At 38.3% G+C, this 15,500-nt stretch overlaps 1 protein-coding gene across 2 annotated transcripts in view; it reads left to right on the forward strand.

The window, feature by feature from the left end:
* ANO4 (anoctamin 4) overlaps positions 1-15,500 on the forward strand; it is a gene marked incomplete at both ends in the record, with an annotated part of 231,406 nt that overhangs the window by 172,495 nt on the left and 43,411 nt on the right. For both annotated transcript variants that reach the window (XM_082850054.1, XM_082850055.1), the window contains 2 exons: positions 82-179; positions 1,953-2,095. In XM_082850054.1, the coding sequence (XP_082706180.1) occupies positions 82-179; positions 1,953-2,095 (241 nt within the window). The remainder of the gene's footprint in view (positions 1-81; positions 180-1,952; positions 2,096-15,500) is intronic.

The following is a 15,500-nucleotide window of genomic DNA, read 5'->3' on the forward strand; positions in this document are numbered from 1 at the left end:
CAACTTTGTGCAGATTAGAAACCAGACAGCCTTTCTTCCTGACCATTGATTCTTGAATTTCTGTGTTTGCTTACCTCGCAGTGCCACCCTAGTGGATGCCTTATTGATCTCTGTATGCAAATGGGTATTATAATGGTGCTAAAGCAGACCTGGAATAATTTCATGGAACTTGGCTACCCGTAAGTACCTTAGATATCTATACTTGAGAGGCAGCACGTCTCATTGGCTTTTCTACGTGTGGCAAGTAAGATAAGCAATGCAGACTCAGCAGTTAAGCCCGTGTGTGTGTGTGTGTGTGTGTGTGTGTGTGTGTACCTGGAGCTAAGTCTTCTTGCTTAGATATTCAAAGACAAATCATGAAAATAATAAACATTGGCTCTTTTGGAAGATTTAGCACAGATCGCATAAACAAAAGTGAATATTCTTTAAGAAGTCTCTGTGGGCCCCTAAATCATTGGATACCTGCTTCCAAGCTGCTTTATATGATGATGACACGTTAACGAGGTCTCTACTCCCCAACCCCTGCAATAAAGCAGAAATGGTAATTTCTTTAAACTTCCTTAAATTCAACTGTACAGGAAAGGAACTTATGGAAAGAAGACCTAAAAAAATGATTCAAAAAAGAAACTGGAGTATTTCCAAGTAAGCCTATCCTAACCAGTAAAAACATCATTATCTGATGATGACAGTTTATGCTGATGGCAACGGGCAAAAACCTGCATCACCTTTGTAAGGATGACCTTGAATTTGGCAGTGTCTGCCCAGTTCTGGTCAGTTAAGTTTTAAAGGGACAGAAATCAGCAGCACTTCTATTTCTTCTTTAATTCTACACCTACAGGTTTCCAGGTCAGCTCAAGTGTCTCCATAGAGAATTCCAGGTTTCAGGGAAGACCACTCAGCCAGAACAATTAACTGGAACTCGGTTCACTTCGAAAAGTCATCTCTTAGCTCCCCGTCAGAACCACTGCCAGTAATTTTCTCTTCTTAGATTTATTTTTAGAAAACTTCTTCCAAGTGTTGATGTTTTCTATAAAATTAGAAAAAACAAAGCATAAAATTTTAAAATTAGAAGCATTATATTCTCTTTTAAAGTATCATCCATAACTTATCAAAATGTCATAGACATCAAAGGGAACTATATTTATCTTCTACTAATATGGGCATAGAGCAAAATTGTGAAGTAGACAGAATTGTCTTTGATACCCATCCCCTTATTTAGTTTATTTCACATTTGGTTTTGCTTTGGCATCACTACTCTCAGATACCCCTCAGCTTTCTCCTTGCCCCCTACAGCACACAAACCTGACCCCACACACACACACCCCAATTTCTTCAACCCTGTTCCGTATCGTAAGATGCACTTCTGAACACTGCCAAGGATTAATGTACTAACCTCACCAGTGTGAGATGCATTTTATTGGGAATCAGAGCCTCTGTCAAACTCAACCCCAAAGCAGGCAGATCCAGTTGTGGACCTGCGGGCTTCTGTATGCCAGGAGAGGAGGAAACCTTTGTGGGTTTTCAGACCTTCTAGGGCCCTCGAGTCAGAGTATGCAGGTCAGCACCCCATGGTAAGACTGCTCACGGGTCCTCAACTAAGCCAGCTAGCCCAAACCATCTTCTTCTCAGAGGCCTGCGGGTTGCCTTTGTACTGGGGGATCAGGTTATCAATGTTCTCAGTCCTCTACCCAACCCTCCGAGGCAACACTGGACGAGAGAGAGTTTCGTGAATGATTAAAATAAGTTCATCCATCATTCTGTTCACTTGCAAGTACAAATGCTTGAAGTGTAGCCTCCATTGTTATTTCCCTTCTAATCCAAGGCTTCATTTCCTTGGCAACGTGTCCTAAATTTTTTAAACTATTGTTCTATATTCTATTTCTTATTACTTAAGTCTTATGAACAGCTATATACATATATATATTTTTTAATAAATTGATCTTGTTGTGCAGGTTAATTCAGAATTGGTGGACTAGAAGGAAAGTACGACAAGAGCATGGACCTGAAAGGAAAATAAGTTTCCCACAGTGGGAAAAGGACTACAACCTTCAGCCGATGAATGCCTACGGACTTTTCGACGAATACTTAGAAATGAGTATGAAAATAGCCTATTTTATCTGATTTTTAAAAATTTTATTGAAGTATAGTTAATTTACAATTAACAATTATAATTACAATTATAATTGTGTAATTATATACAATATATATTATATACAATTATATATATATACAAAAATATATAATATTGTATTATATACAATATATATTATATACAATTATATACAACATATAATTATATAACAATTAACAATTATAATTACAATTGTATAATTGTACAATTGTATAATTACAATTGTAATTACAATTACAATTATATAGTTGTGTTAATTTCTGCTGTACAGCAAAATGACTCAGTTATAATTCTTTTCATATTCTTTTCTATTATGGTTTATCGTAGGATATTGAATATAGTTCCCTGTGCTATAGAGTAGGACCTTGTTGTCTGTTTTATCCTATTAATTATAAATGTAAGTCCTAGCTACATTTAACTAGACATACACCGTTATCATCGAGGCTAGCAGTATGGGGGGATTCTTGAGCTAAATGCAGAGGAAGGGTGTTCTTGCTTTAAGAAGCCTTATTGACAGAAATAGTGCCAAGTCACTTCACGTTCTTCATGACATTGTGTCCTGTCCCTTGTAATAAATCACCAGAAAAAAATGAGCTGAAAACTTGGTGAACCAAAGAAAAAGGAGTGATCACTCATGGTGTGATTGATTCATTCATTCAGCAGACATGGTTTTTTTTTATTGAAGTATAGTTCATTTACAATGTTGTGTTAGTTTCAGGTGTATGGCAAAGTGATTCAGTTATACATATATACATAAAAGAATATAAACATTCTTTTTCATATTCCTTTCTATTATAGTTTATTATAAGATATTTAATATAGTTCCCTGTGCTATACAGTAGGACCTTGTTGTTTATCTATTTTATATATAGTAGTTTGTATCCAGCAGACATCTTTTGAGCCATGTTATGTCCAGGCAGACATCATGTTTGGCACTAGAGATACAAGAAGGAATCAGGCACAGTCCCAGCTCTGAAAGAGTGCACAGTGAGGGAAAGTCAGAGATACAAAAGGTAAGTGCAATAAAGTGGCATAGATGCTGCAGTATGAGTCAGTAGGGCGTAGACGGGGGACAGTCATTTCCCTTGAGGGGGTGGCAGGAAGCTGGGAATGCGTAAGCTATGCTACACTTATATTGAAGGAATCTAATTTCTCTATAATCAAATCCAAGCTACTTACTTTAGCATGTAGCTGAGAGCATGAGCTTTAGAAACAGATTACCTGAGTTCAAATCCCAGCCCCTCACTTATTAACTGTGAAACCTTGGGCAATTACTTAATCTCTTTGTCTCACTTTCCTCTTCTTTATAATGGGGATAAAAAAAGTAACCACTTCAGAGCACTTCTATGTGGATTAAATAAACACATGGAAAGGGCTTAGAACAATGCCTGGCTCGTAGTATGTACTTGATATATGTCATCCCTGTCATTATTACTATTTTTCTATTCTTCTTGTCTTCCAGGGGAGAAAAGCTTAACAAAATCCCTTAGCAGATACACTGAGTGTGGATAGCTTTTCTCTTTTTTTCTAATTATGTTTAAGCTCTGTAACATTGGGGTGAAAGTGGGGGTAGGGATGGGCAAGATACATTACTTCTGAAAGAAGTTCTTTCTGGGCAAATCTGAAAATTAAAGCAGTAGTAGAGTTGATACTTAATGTTTCTTAGATCACTTATGTCCTGAGTGCCTACCAATGTTTTTAGAGTTTCAATTATAGAATGGCAGAATGATATAACTTGGAGAAGAAATCAATTTGGGCAGTAATAATAACACTTAATAAAGGGAATTCATTAAGTGAACTAACCACTTGGAGGTCTCTTAATGGATTCTCCTCCCATAAAGAAGGAAATGAACAATAATGTTGGTATATAGAGTGCATGAAAAGAACTGGTAGTGCTCCAAATACTCCAGTATCTTTGCAGCAAGAAACACATCTCAGAAGCAGCATTACAAGCAGACCAGTGAATCCTAACTGCTTGCTTCTGCTCTTGTTGTTTTTGTTATTTTCTTAACGACTTTCCTGCTTTGTTGTATTTTTTAAATGTATTCATCGAAGTAGAATATATAGTGAGAAAAGCATATAAATCAAAAGTGTACAGATCAATAAATATTCACAAATTTATGCACAAATGTAACCAAACTATGTAGGTGAGGGGTTAACACACTACTGCCCTCAGACCCAAAGCCAGTCCACTGCCTGGCTTTGTAAATAACATTCTATTGAAACACAGCAATACCCGTTTATTTACACATTATCTATAGTTTTTTAATTTAATTTTTATTTTATATTACAGTTGATTTACAATGTTATGTTAGTTTTGGGTGTACAGCAAAGTGGTTCAGTTATACATATACATATATCCATTCTTTTTCAGATTCTTTTCCCATATAGATTATTACAGAATATTGTGTAGAGTTCCCTGTGCTATACAGTAGGTCCTTGTTGATTATCTATTTCATATATAGTACTGTGTATATGTGAATCCCAAACTCCTAATTTATCCCTCCTCCCCACCTTTCCCCTTTGGTAACCATAAGTTTGTTTTTGAAGTCTGTGAGTCTCTTTCTGTTTAGGAAATAAGTTCATTTGTATCATGTTTTTAGACTCCACTTGTGATATCATATAGCACTTGTCTTTCTCTGACTTATTTCACTAAGCACAATATTCTCTGGGTCCATCATGTTGCTGCAGGTGGCATTATTTCATTCTTTTTTATGGCCGAGTAATATTCCATTGTATATATGTACCACATCTTCTTTATCCATTCCTCTGCTGATGGACATTTAGGTTGCTTCCATGTCTTGGCCATTGTATATAGTGCTGCAATGAACATTGGGGTGCATGTATCTTTTTGAATTATGGTTTTCTCCAGATATATGCCCAGGATTGCTGGGTCGTATGGTAGTTCTATTTTTAGTTTTTTAAGGAACCTCCATACTGTTCTCCATAGTGGCTGTACCAATTTACATTCCCACCAACTGTGTAGGAGGGTTCCCTTCTCTCCACACCCTCTCCAGCATTTACTGTTTGTAGACTATTTGATGACAGTCATTCTGACCAGTGTGAGGTGATTCCTCATTGTAGTTTTGATCTGCATTTCTCTAATAAATAGCGATGCTGAGAGTCTTTTCATGTGCCTGTTGACCATCTGTATGTCTTCTTTGGAGAAATGTCTATTTAGATCTTCTGCCCATTTTTTGACTGGGTTGTGTTTTTGTTTTGATGTTCAGTTCCATGAGCTATTTGTATATTTTGGCAACTAATCCCTTGTAGGTCACTTCATTTGCAAATATTTTCTCCCATTAAGGGTTGTCTTTTCATTTTGTTTGTGGTTTCCTGTGCTGTGCAAAAGCTTTTAAGTTTAATTAGGTCCCATTTGTTTATTTTTGTTTTTATTTTCATTACTGTAAGTCAGGGAGCCTGAATCCTTCAGCTCCATTTTCTTTTCTCAGGATTGCTTTGGCTGTTCAGGGTCTTTTGTGTTTCCATACACATTTAAAATATTTTTGTTCTACTTCTGTGAAAAATGCCACTGGTAATTTAATAAGGATTGAATTGAATCTGTAGGTTGCCTTGTATAGTACAGTCATTTTGACAATATTGATTCTTCCAGTCCAAGAACATGGTATATCATTTTTCCATGTTTGGGTCATCTTCATTTTCTTTCATCAGCATCCTATAGTTTTCAGAGTACAGGTCTTTTGCCTCCTTAGGTAGGTTTATTCCTAGGTATTTTATTCTTTTTGATGTGATGATAAATGGGATTGTTTCCTTAATTTCTCTTTCTGATCTTTCACTGTTAGTGTATAGAAATGCAACAGATTTCTGTGTATTAACTTTGTATCCTGCAACCTTACCAGATTCATTGATGAGGTCTAGTACTATTCTGGAAGCATCTTTAGGATTTTCTATGTATAGTATCATGTCATCTGCAAACAGTGATAGTTTTACTTCTTCTTTTCCAATTTGGATTCCTTTTATTTCTTTTTCTTCTCTGATTGCCATTGTCTAGGACTTCCAAAACTATGTTGAATAAAAGTAGCGAGAGTGGACATCCTTGTCTTGTTCCTGATCTTAGAGGAAATGCTTTCAGCTCTTCACTGTTGAGTATGATGTTAGCTGTGGGTTTGTCATATATGGCCTTTATAATATTGAGGTACGTTCCCTCTATGCCCACTTTTTGGAGAGTTTTTATCATAAATGGGTGTTGAATTTTGTCCAAAGCTTTTTCTGCATCTACTGAGATGATCATATGGTTTTTATTCTTCAGTTTGTCAATGTGGTGCATCACACTGACCGATTTGCTCAGGATGACTTTAGGCAGCCTGTCTGCTGATGGGTGGGGCTGTGTGTGTTCCCACCCTGCTGGCTGGTTGTTTGGCTGGTTGGTTGTTTGGCCTGAGGCATCCCAGCACTGGAGCCTGCAGGCTGTTGGGTGGGGCCAGGTCTCAGGTGCCAAAAAGCATCTGCCACCAGTGTCCTTGCCCCCAAAGTGAGCCACAGCTGACCCCCGCTTCCCCAGGAGAACCTCCAAGACCCGCAGGTAGGTCTGGCCCAGGCTCGTATGGAGTCACTGCATTGCCCTGGGTCTTAGTGCACGCTAAACATTGTGTGCACCCTCCAAGAGTGGAGTCCCTGTTTCCCCCACTCCTGTGGAGCTCCTTCACTCAAGCCCTGCTGGCTTTCAAAGTCAGATGCTCTCGGGGCTCCTCCTTCTGATGCCAGACCCCTAGGCTGCGGAGCTCGACATAGGGCTCACTCCTATGGGAGAACCCCTGCGATATAATTATTTTCCAGTTTGTGGGTCGCCCACCCAGCAGGTATGGGATTTGATTATATCAGGAAAGTGCCCCTCCTACAGTCCTGTTGTGGCTTCTTCTCTATCTTTGGGTGTAGAATACCTTTTTTGGTGGTACTGTGTCTTTTTTGTTGATGGTTGTTCAGCAGTTAGCTGTGATTTTGGTGTCTTCATGAGAGGAGGTAAGCTCAAGTCCTTCTCTGCCATCTCGTCTCCAGGCCTCTACATATTATCTGTAGTTACTTTTGCACTATAGCAGCAGAGCTGATTAGTTGTGACAGAGACTTTATGGCCCACAAAGCCTGGAATATTTACTATCTGGCTCTTTACAGAAAATGTTTGTCATCCTGTGAGCTACATCAAGAAATAGGATATTATCAGTATCAAAGAAGGCTCCCTTGTTTCCTTTCCCAGTTATAACACCCTCCCCAACCACTTTCCTGACTTCTAATTTTGCCTGGTTTAAAAAATCTCTATAGAAATGGAATTATACATTTTCTTTTGTAAATGGCTTATTCCATTCAATAACATATTTATAAGATACTTCCATTTGCTAGCAGGTAAAATTTCATTTTCATTTTTGTATAGTATTCGTAGAATGTGTACCTGAAGCAAAATTATGAAACAAGTGAGTTTGTCTTTGATACCCACCTCCATCTTTCCTTAGTCACATGTAGTTTCTTGTTCATTTCCAATCCCAGATACTTTCCATTCCATCTTTCTCCCCTTCCCCCACCAATCCCTCAATCCTTTCCCATATCATGAAATGGACTTCTGAGCACTGCTAAGGATTAATGAGCTAGATAGTTGCATTTTAGTAAGAATCAAAGCCTCTGTCAAACTTGAGTCAAAAAAAAAAAAAAAAAGAGGCAAACTTACTTGTGGATGTGCAGGCATCAGTGTGCCAGTGGATGAACTAGTTTGTGAGTCTGCAGATCTTCTAGACCCCTGAAAACTGGAATTCACCACTATTTACCCATCCATTCTACTGGTGATAGATTTGTGAGTTGTTTCTAGGTTTGGGTTCTTACAAACGATATTGCTATGAACATCTTGGTACATGGGTTTTGGTTAACATTTGTATGTATTTCTGTTGGGAATTTATGCAAGAGTGGGGTTACCAGTGGAGTGGCCATGATAATGTACGTGTTTGTGGCTCTTCAGTAGACACCTGCAAACAGTTTTCAAAACTCCAACTAGCAATATAAGAGCTTCGGTTATTCCACATACTCACTAAAACTTGTTAGTGTCCGTCTTTTTAAATTTTGGGCATTCTGGTTCGTATGTAGTAGTACCTCATCATTGTTTTAATTTGAAATTTCATGGCAACTTAAAATGCTGAATACCTTTTCATATGCTTCTGGTCATTTGGGTATCCTCTTTCGTGAATTCCCATTCGGGCCCATGATTCTGTTCTGTTTCTCTTTCTTAGTGATTTTAGAAGTTATTTATATATTCTGGATATGAATCTTTTGTTAGCTGGACCTGGAATATCTTTTGTAGGAAAGTTTCTAATTATAGATTTAATTTCGTTAATAGATATATGACTATTCAGATTTTCTATTTCTTCAAGTAACCATTTCAGTACTCTGTGGTTTAGTTGTATTTTTCAAGAAACTCATCTGTTTCATCTGAATTTTCACATTTAGTGGAATAAAGTTGTTTATAATACTCTTACGAACTTTTAATGTACATAAGGTCTGTAGCGATGTTCTCGTTTTCATTTATACTTTCATAGTTTGTGCTTTTTGCTTTTTTCCTTTAACAATCTGGCTAGAGGTTTATTAATTTTTTCATTTATTTCTGCTCTTATTTCCTGCCTATTCTTTCTTTGGGCCTAATTTTCTCTTTTCCAAACATCTTCAGATGGAAGCTCAAATAACTGATTTTCTACTTCTTTTTCTAATTTAGGCATTTAGAACTATGAGTTTCTCTATGAATACTGCTTCATAGCTGTATCCTATAAGTTTTGATATGCTATATTTTCAGCATCAAGGCATTTGCTATTTGCTAATTGCCATTGTAGTGTTTTTTTTAACCTATGGGGGTTTTTTTTAGAAATGTGTTGCTTAGTATCAAAATATTTGAGGATTTTCTAGCTATCCCTCCGTCATTGGCTTCTTACAGTTTTTTTTTTTTCTTTGTAGTTGATTTCTAATCTCATAGTGTTGTGGTCAGAAAAGATGCTTGATATGATTTCAGTTTTCTTTAATTTACCAAGGCTTGCTTTACGGCCCAGCATGTGATCTATCCTGGAGAGTGTTCCATGTACACTTAAAAATGTGTATTCTGCTGCTTTCGGATGAAATGCTCTATAAATATCAATTAAGTCCATCTGGTCTAATATGTCATTTAAGGCCTGTGCTTCCTTATTGAGTTTCTGTCTGGATGATCTGTCCATTGATGCAAGTGGGGTGTTAAAGTCCCCCACTGTTACTGTCCATTTCTCCTTTTATGGCTATTGGCATTTGCCTTATGCTCCTCTGTTGGGCACATGTATACAATTGTTATATCTTCTTCTTGGATTGATCCCTTGACCATTATGTAGTGTCCTTCTTTGTCTCTTATAGCAGTCTTTATTTTAAAGTCTAATTTGTCTGGTATGAGTATTGCTACTCCAGCTTTCTTTTGATTAACATTTGCATGTAATACCTTTTTCCATCCTCTTAGTTTCAGTCTATATGTGTCTGTAGATCTGAATTGGGTCTCTTGTAGACAGCATATATACAGGTCTTGTTTTTGAATCCAGCCAGCCAGTCTGTGTCTTTTGTTTGGTGCATTTAATCCATTTGCATTTAAGGTAGCTACCAATATGTATGTTCTTACTGCCATTTTGTTAATTGTTTTGGATTTGTTTTTGTAGGTCTTTTCTCTTCCCTCCGTCTTTTGTTTTCTTCTCTTGTGGTTTGATGACTATCTTTAGTGTTGTGTTTGGAATGCTTTTTCTTTTTTGTGTGTGTGTCTATTGAAGATTTTCAGTTTGCGGTTCCCATGAGGTTTTGATATAGCAGTCTATATATATATAGAAGATTGTTTTAAGTTTCTGGTCTGTCCATTTCAAATGCATTTCCAATATCCTGCATCTGTACACTCCTCTTCTCACAGCTGCTGGGGTTTTTTTGTTGTTTTTTTTTTTTTTTTTTTTTTGCGGTACACGGGGCTGTCACTTTGTGGCCTCTCCCATTGCAGAGCACAGGCTCTGGAAGCGCAGGCTCAGCAGCCATGGCTCAGGGGCCCAGCTGCTCCGCGGCATGTGGGATCTTCCCAGATCAGGGCACGAACCCGTGTCCCCTGCATCGGCAGGCGGACTCTCAACCACTGCGCCACCAGGGAAGCCCCACAGTTGCTGGTTTTGATATCTTATTTGTGTTTAGATGGTTTCCTACCTTTACTGTATGTTTGCCTTTACTGGTGAGCTTTCCCATTTGTAATTTTCTTGTTTCTAGTTGCGGCCTTTTCTTTCCACCTAGAGAAATTCCTTTAGCATTTGTTGTAAAGCTGGGTTGGTGGTGCTGAATTCTCTTGGCTTTTGCTTGCCTGTAAAGCTTTTGCTTTCTCTGTCAAATCTGAACGAGAGCCTCGCTGGGTAGAGTACTCTTGGTTGTAGGTTCTTCCCTTTCATCACTTGAAATACATCATGCCACTCCCTTCTGGCCTGCACAGTTTTTGCTGTGAAATCAGCTGATAACCTTATGGGGATTCCCTTGTATGTTATTCGTTGCTTTTCCCTTGTTGCCTTTAATATTTTCTCTTTGTCTTTAATTTTTGTCAGTTTGATTACTGTGTGCATGTTCCCCCTTGGTTTTATCCTGTATGGGCCTCTCTGCACTTCCTGGACTTGCGTAACTGTTTCCTTTCCCCTGTTAGGAAGTTTTCAGCTATTATCTCTTCAAACGTTTTCTCAGGCCCTTTCTCTCTCTTCTCCTTCTGGGACCCCTATTATGCGAATGTTGGTGCATTCAATGTTGTCCCAGAGGTCTCTTAGACTGTCTTCATTTCTTTTCACTCATTTTTCTTTATTCTGCTCCATGGCAGTGATTTCCACCATTCTGTCTTCCAGCTCACTTATCTGTTCTTTTGCCTTACTTATTTCTGCTGTTGATTCCTTCTAGTGTATTTTTCATTTCAGTTATTGTATTGTTCAACTCTGTTTGCTCTTTATAGCCTCTAGCTCTTTGTTAAACATTGCTTGTATCTTCTCGGTCTATGCCTCCATTCTTTTTCTGAGATCTTGGATCACCTTTACTATCATTACTCTGAATTCTTTTTTGGGTACATTGCCTATATCTCCACTTCACTTAGTTGTTCTTCTGGGGTTTTATCTTTTTCCTTCATCTGAAACATATTTCTTTGCTGTCTCATTTTGTCTGACTTTGTGTTTGTGGTCTCCATTCTGCAGGCTGCAGGATCGTAGTTCCTTTTTTCTGGCATCTGTCTCCTGGTGGGTGAGACTGGTCTAAAAGGCTTATGCAGACTTCCTGGTGGGAGAGACTGGTCCCTGCCTACTAGTGGGTATAGCTGGGTCTTGTCCCTCTGTTGGGCAGGGCCATGTCTAGGGGTGTGTTTAGAGGTGGCTGTGTGCTCAGGAAGACTTTAAGCAACCTGTCTGCTGATGGGGGGGGGGGGGGTGCTGTGTTTCTGCCCTGTTGTTTGTTTAGCCTGAGGCATCTCAGCACTGGAGCCTACTGGCTGTTGGGTGGTCACCAGGTCTTGGTGACAAAATGGCAGCCTCCAGCAGAGCTCACGCCAATGAATACTCCTTGTTACCTCCACCACCAGTGTCCTTGTGGCTACAGTGAGCCACAGCCACCCCCACCACCCCAGGAGACCCTCCCAGACCAGCAGGTAGATCTGACCCAGGCGCCTATGAAGTCACTGCTTTTTTTTTCTGGGGCCCAGTGCACACAAGACCTTCTGTGCACCCTCCAAGAGTAGAGTTTCTATTTCCCCTGAGGAGTTCCTGCAATCTAGCCCCACTGGCCTTCAAAGCCAAATGCTCTGGGGGCTCCTCCTGATGCCAGACTCCCAGACTGGGGAGCCTGACTCAGGGCTTATAACTCTTACTCCTGTGGGAGAACCTCTGTGGTATAATTATTTTCCAGTTTGTGGGTCACTCACCTGGAGAGGTATCATGAATGCACCCCTCCTACCTTCTTGTTGTGGCTTCTTTGTCTTCAGATGTAGAATATCTTTTTTCATAGGTTCCAGTCTTTTTTGTCGATGGTTGTTCAGCAGTTAGTTGTGATTTTGGTGGTTTCATGATAGGAGGCAAGCTCAAGTTCTTCTACTCCACCATCTTGTCTCCAACCAGCATCAAACTTTTTTCTTCTAATTCTACTGTGGTCAAAGGATACTCTGTGTTATTTTAGGCTATTAATATATGTTGAGATTTGCTTTATGCCCTGCATATTTACTATTTAGATAAGTGCTTCAAGTGTGTCCTGCAGTTGTTGAGTATAATGTTGTCTATCAATTGGCAAGGTTGTTTGTGTTGTTCAAATCTTATATGTCCTATTAAACTTTGTCTATTTTATCTATTAGTTACTAAGAAAAGGGTGTTAAGTAAGTGCACAGTCAACCTGGGAATTTTATGCTCCTTCTAGTTCTGTCAACTTTTACTTTATATATTTTGAAACTGTGTTGTTATATGCAAACAATTTAGGATTATTCTAGCTTGCTTACTGTTGAGTTGAAATTTTGTCTTATTTAAAGCCATTCTTCATCTCTAATAATGTAATATTTTGAAGATGTGATGGGCAAGAGGCTAAGGAACTAACTGTAAAACCTCCCCAAGGACAGAACTGAGCCTCTTGTGGTCTTTCAGGGCCAAGACAAAGGCCCACCACGTTCTCAGTCACAGCCAGAGAGGTGGACTGAGCTTTACAAATTTACTGTACCCCATTACCAGCCTGGCTTATTAACTCGTGACCACATTGAAGTGATCCTCTCTTTCTTTAGCTGCCTAAGCGCAACATGAGGAACCTTTTCTGCTGGAAAAGAACACTGAGAGCAGAGATTAATAACTTGTTCTTAAAGGGCTAGTAGTAAATACTTTAGGCTTTGGGGGGCCAAGAGGCAAGATTGAGGCTATTATATTTTAAATGGTTGTATAAGTATTTATATAACTACTTAAAATGTAACAACCATTCTTAGCTCACAGGTGGGTTTAAAAAAAGAACAGAAACGAAGCAGAGAGCTATTCAGATTTGGCCTTCAGGCTGTAGTTTGCTGACCCTTGATCTAGAGCTTCTATATGTCTGGCATACGATAAAAGTTACTAGGCTTATAACCTATTGAAAGAAGCAAAGTAAGTATAAATTCTTAACTGGGGAAGGTGTCTGTTACTTCAAATGTGAAAGCAGAAGTGCATATGGTCAAACAAACAGTGAAAAATCAAGGAAATACAGTGTTTCGTAAAGAAAATAATGTTGCACTCAAAGTGATAAAGAATTCAAAATAGATGTCATGAAGAAATTCATTGAGCTACAAGAAAACACGGGAAGGGAATCCAGTGAACTCAGGAATAAAATTAATGAACAGAAGGAGTTCTTTACCAAAGAGATTGAAATTGTAAAAGAGACCAAACAAATTCTGGAGCTGAAGAATTCAATGAATGAGATGAAGAATGCAACAGAGATCACAGGTAATAAGACAGACCAGATGGAAGAAAGAATAAGTGACTTGGAGTATAGGAATATAGAAATTATTCAGTCAGAAGAAGACAGAGAAATTAGATTTTTTAAAAATGAAGAAACCCTGTGAGAACTATTAGATTCGATCAGAGAGACAAATCTAAGAATAATTGGTGTGCCAGAAGAAAAAGAGAGAGAAGAGGCAGAGAGTTCATTTAAAAAACACTAACTGGGAACTTCCCAAACCTGGAGAAGAAATGGGACATACAAGTCCACAAAGCTACCAGGACACCCTATTACCTCAATGCAAAAAGACCTTCTCCAAGCACATTAATGAAACCATCACACATTATAATGAATATTAAAGGCAGCTAGGGGAAAAAAACTAACATTAGTCTGTCAGTGAAATTCTCAGCAGAAATTCTACAGCCCAGGAGAGAGTAGAATGACATATTCAAAGTGCTGAAAGATAAAAATTGACAGCCAAGAATACTTTATCTAGCAAAGTTATCCTTCAGCTATGAAGGAGAAATAAAGGCTTTCCCAAACAAAAGCTAAGGGAGTTCACCACCATTAGACTTGCCTTGCAAGAAATGTTGAAAGAAGTCCTTCAACCTGAGATGAAAAGACACTAATCAGTGACATAAAAGCATATGAAAATATACAACAATGATAAAGGTGAAAAATAAACAATCACAAAATGGTAACTCTGTATTAGAATGGTATATTAACTACTTAACTATACTATAAAGGTTAAAGGAAAAGATCATTAAAAATAACTATAGCTACTATAATCTGTTAACAAATGCACAGCATAGAAAGAGGTAAATTGTGACATCAAAAATGTAAAAGGGTGGAGCCTTTGTAGGCAAATGAAGATAAGTAGCTATCAGCATAAAATGGACTATTTTACCTATGAGATGTATGTAAGCTTATTAGTAACCTCAAAGCAAAAGTCTAGAGTTGATTCAACAAACATACAAAGGGGATAGACTGAGTGTATCACCATGGAAAACCACCAACTTACAGAGGTAGGCAGAAACACAGGGGGAAAAGGAACAATAAAGATATAAAACAACCAGAAGGCAAAAGATAAGACCGCAGTAGTAAGTCATTACATATCAATAATCACTCTAAATGTAAATGTAAATGGATTGAACTCACCAATACAAAGGCACAGAATGGCTGGATGAATTAAAAAAACAAGACCCAACTCAGTCTCCCAAGGCAATAGAAATAGCAAAAATACACAAATGGGACCTATTCAAACTTATAAGCGTTTGCACAGCAAAGGAAACCATAAACAAAACAAAAAGACAACCTACGGACTGGGAGAAAATATTTGCAAATGATGTGACCGACAAGGGCTTAATTTCCAAAATATACAAACAGCCTGTACAACTCAATAACAAAGAAACAATAACCCAATCGAAAAATGGGCAGAAGACCTAAATAGACATTTCTCCAAAAAGGACATACAGATGGCCAAGAGGCACATGAAAAGATGCTCAACGTCGCTAATTATTAGAGAATGCAAATCAAAACTACTATGAGGTACCACCTCACACTGGTCAGAATGGCCATCATCAAAAAGTCTACAAATAATAAATGTTGGAGAGGGTGTGGAGAAAAAGGAACCCTCCTTCTGTTGGTGGGAATGTAAATTGGTGCAGCCACTATGGAAGACAATATGGAAGTTCCTCAAAAAACTAGAGTTGCCATATGATCCAGCAATCCCACTCCTGGGCATATAATGGGACAAAATTATAATTCAAAAAGATTCATGCACCCCCTATGTTCATAGCAGCACTATCCATAATATCCAAGACATGGAAACAACCTAAATGTCCACTGACAGATGCCTGGATAAAGAAGATGTGGTACATACACACAGTGAAATACTACTCAGCCATAAAAAAAGAATGAAATAATACCATTC

The sequence above is a fragment of the Leucopleurus acutus genome (genome assembly GCF_964270905.1).
Source record: "Leucopleurus acutus genome assembly, chromosome: 11".
Lineage (NCBI taxonomy): Eukaryota > Metazoa > Chordata > Mammalia > Artiodactyla > Delphinidae > Leucopleurus > Leucopleurus acutus.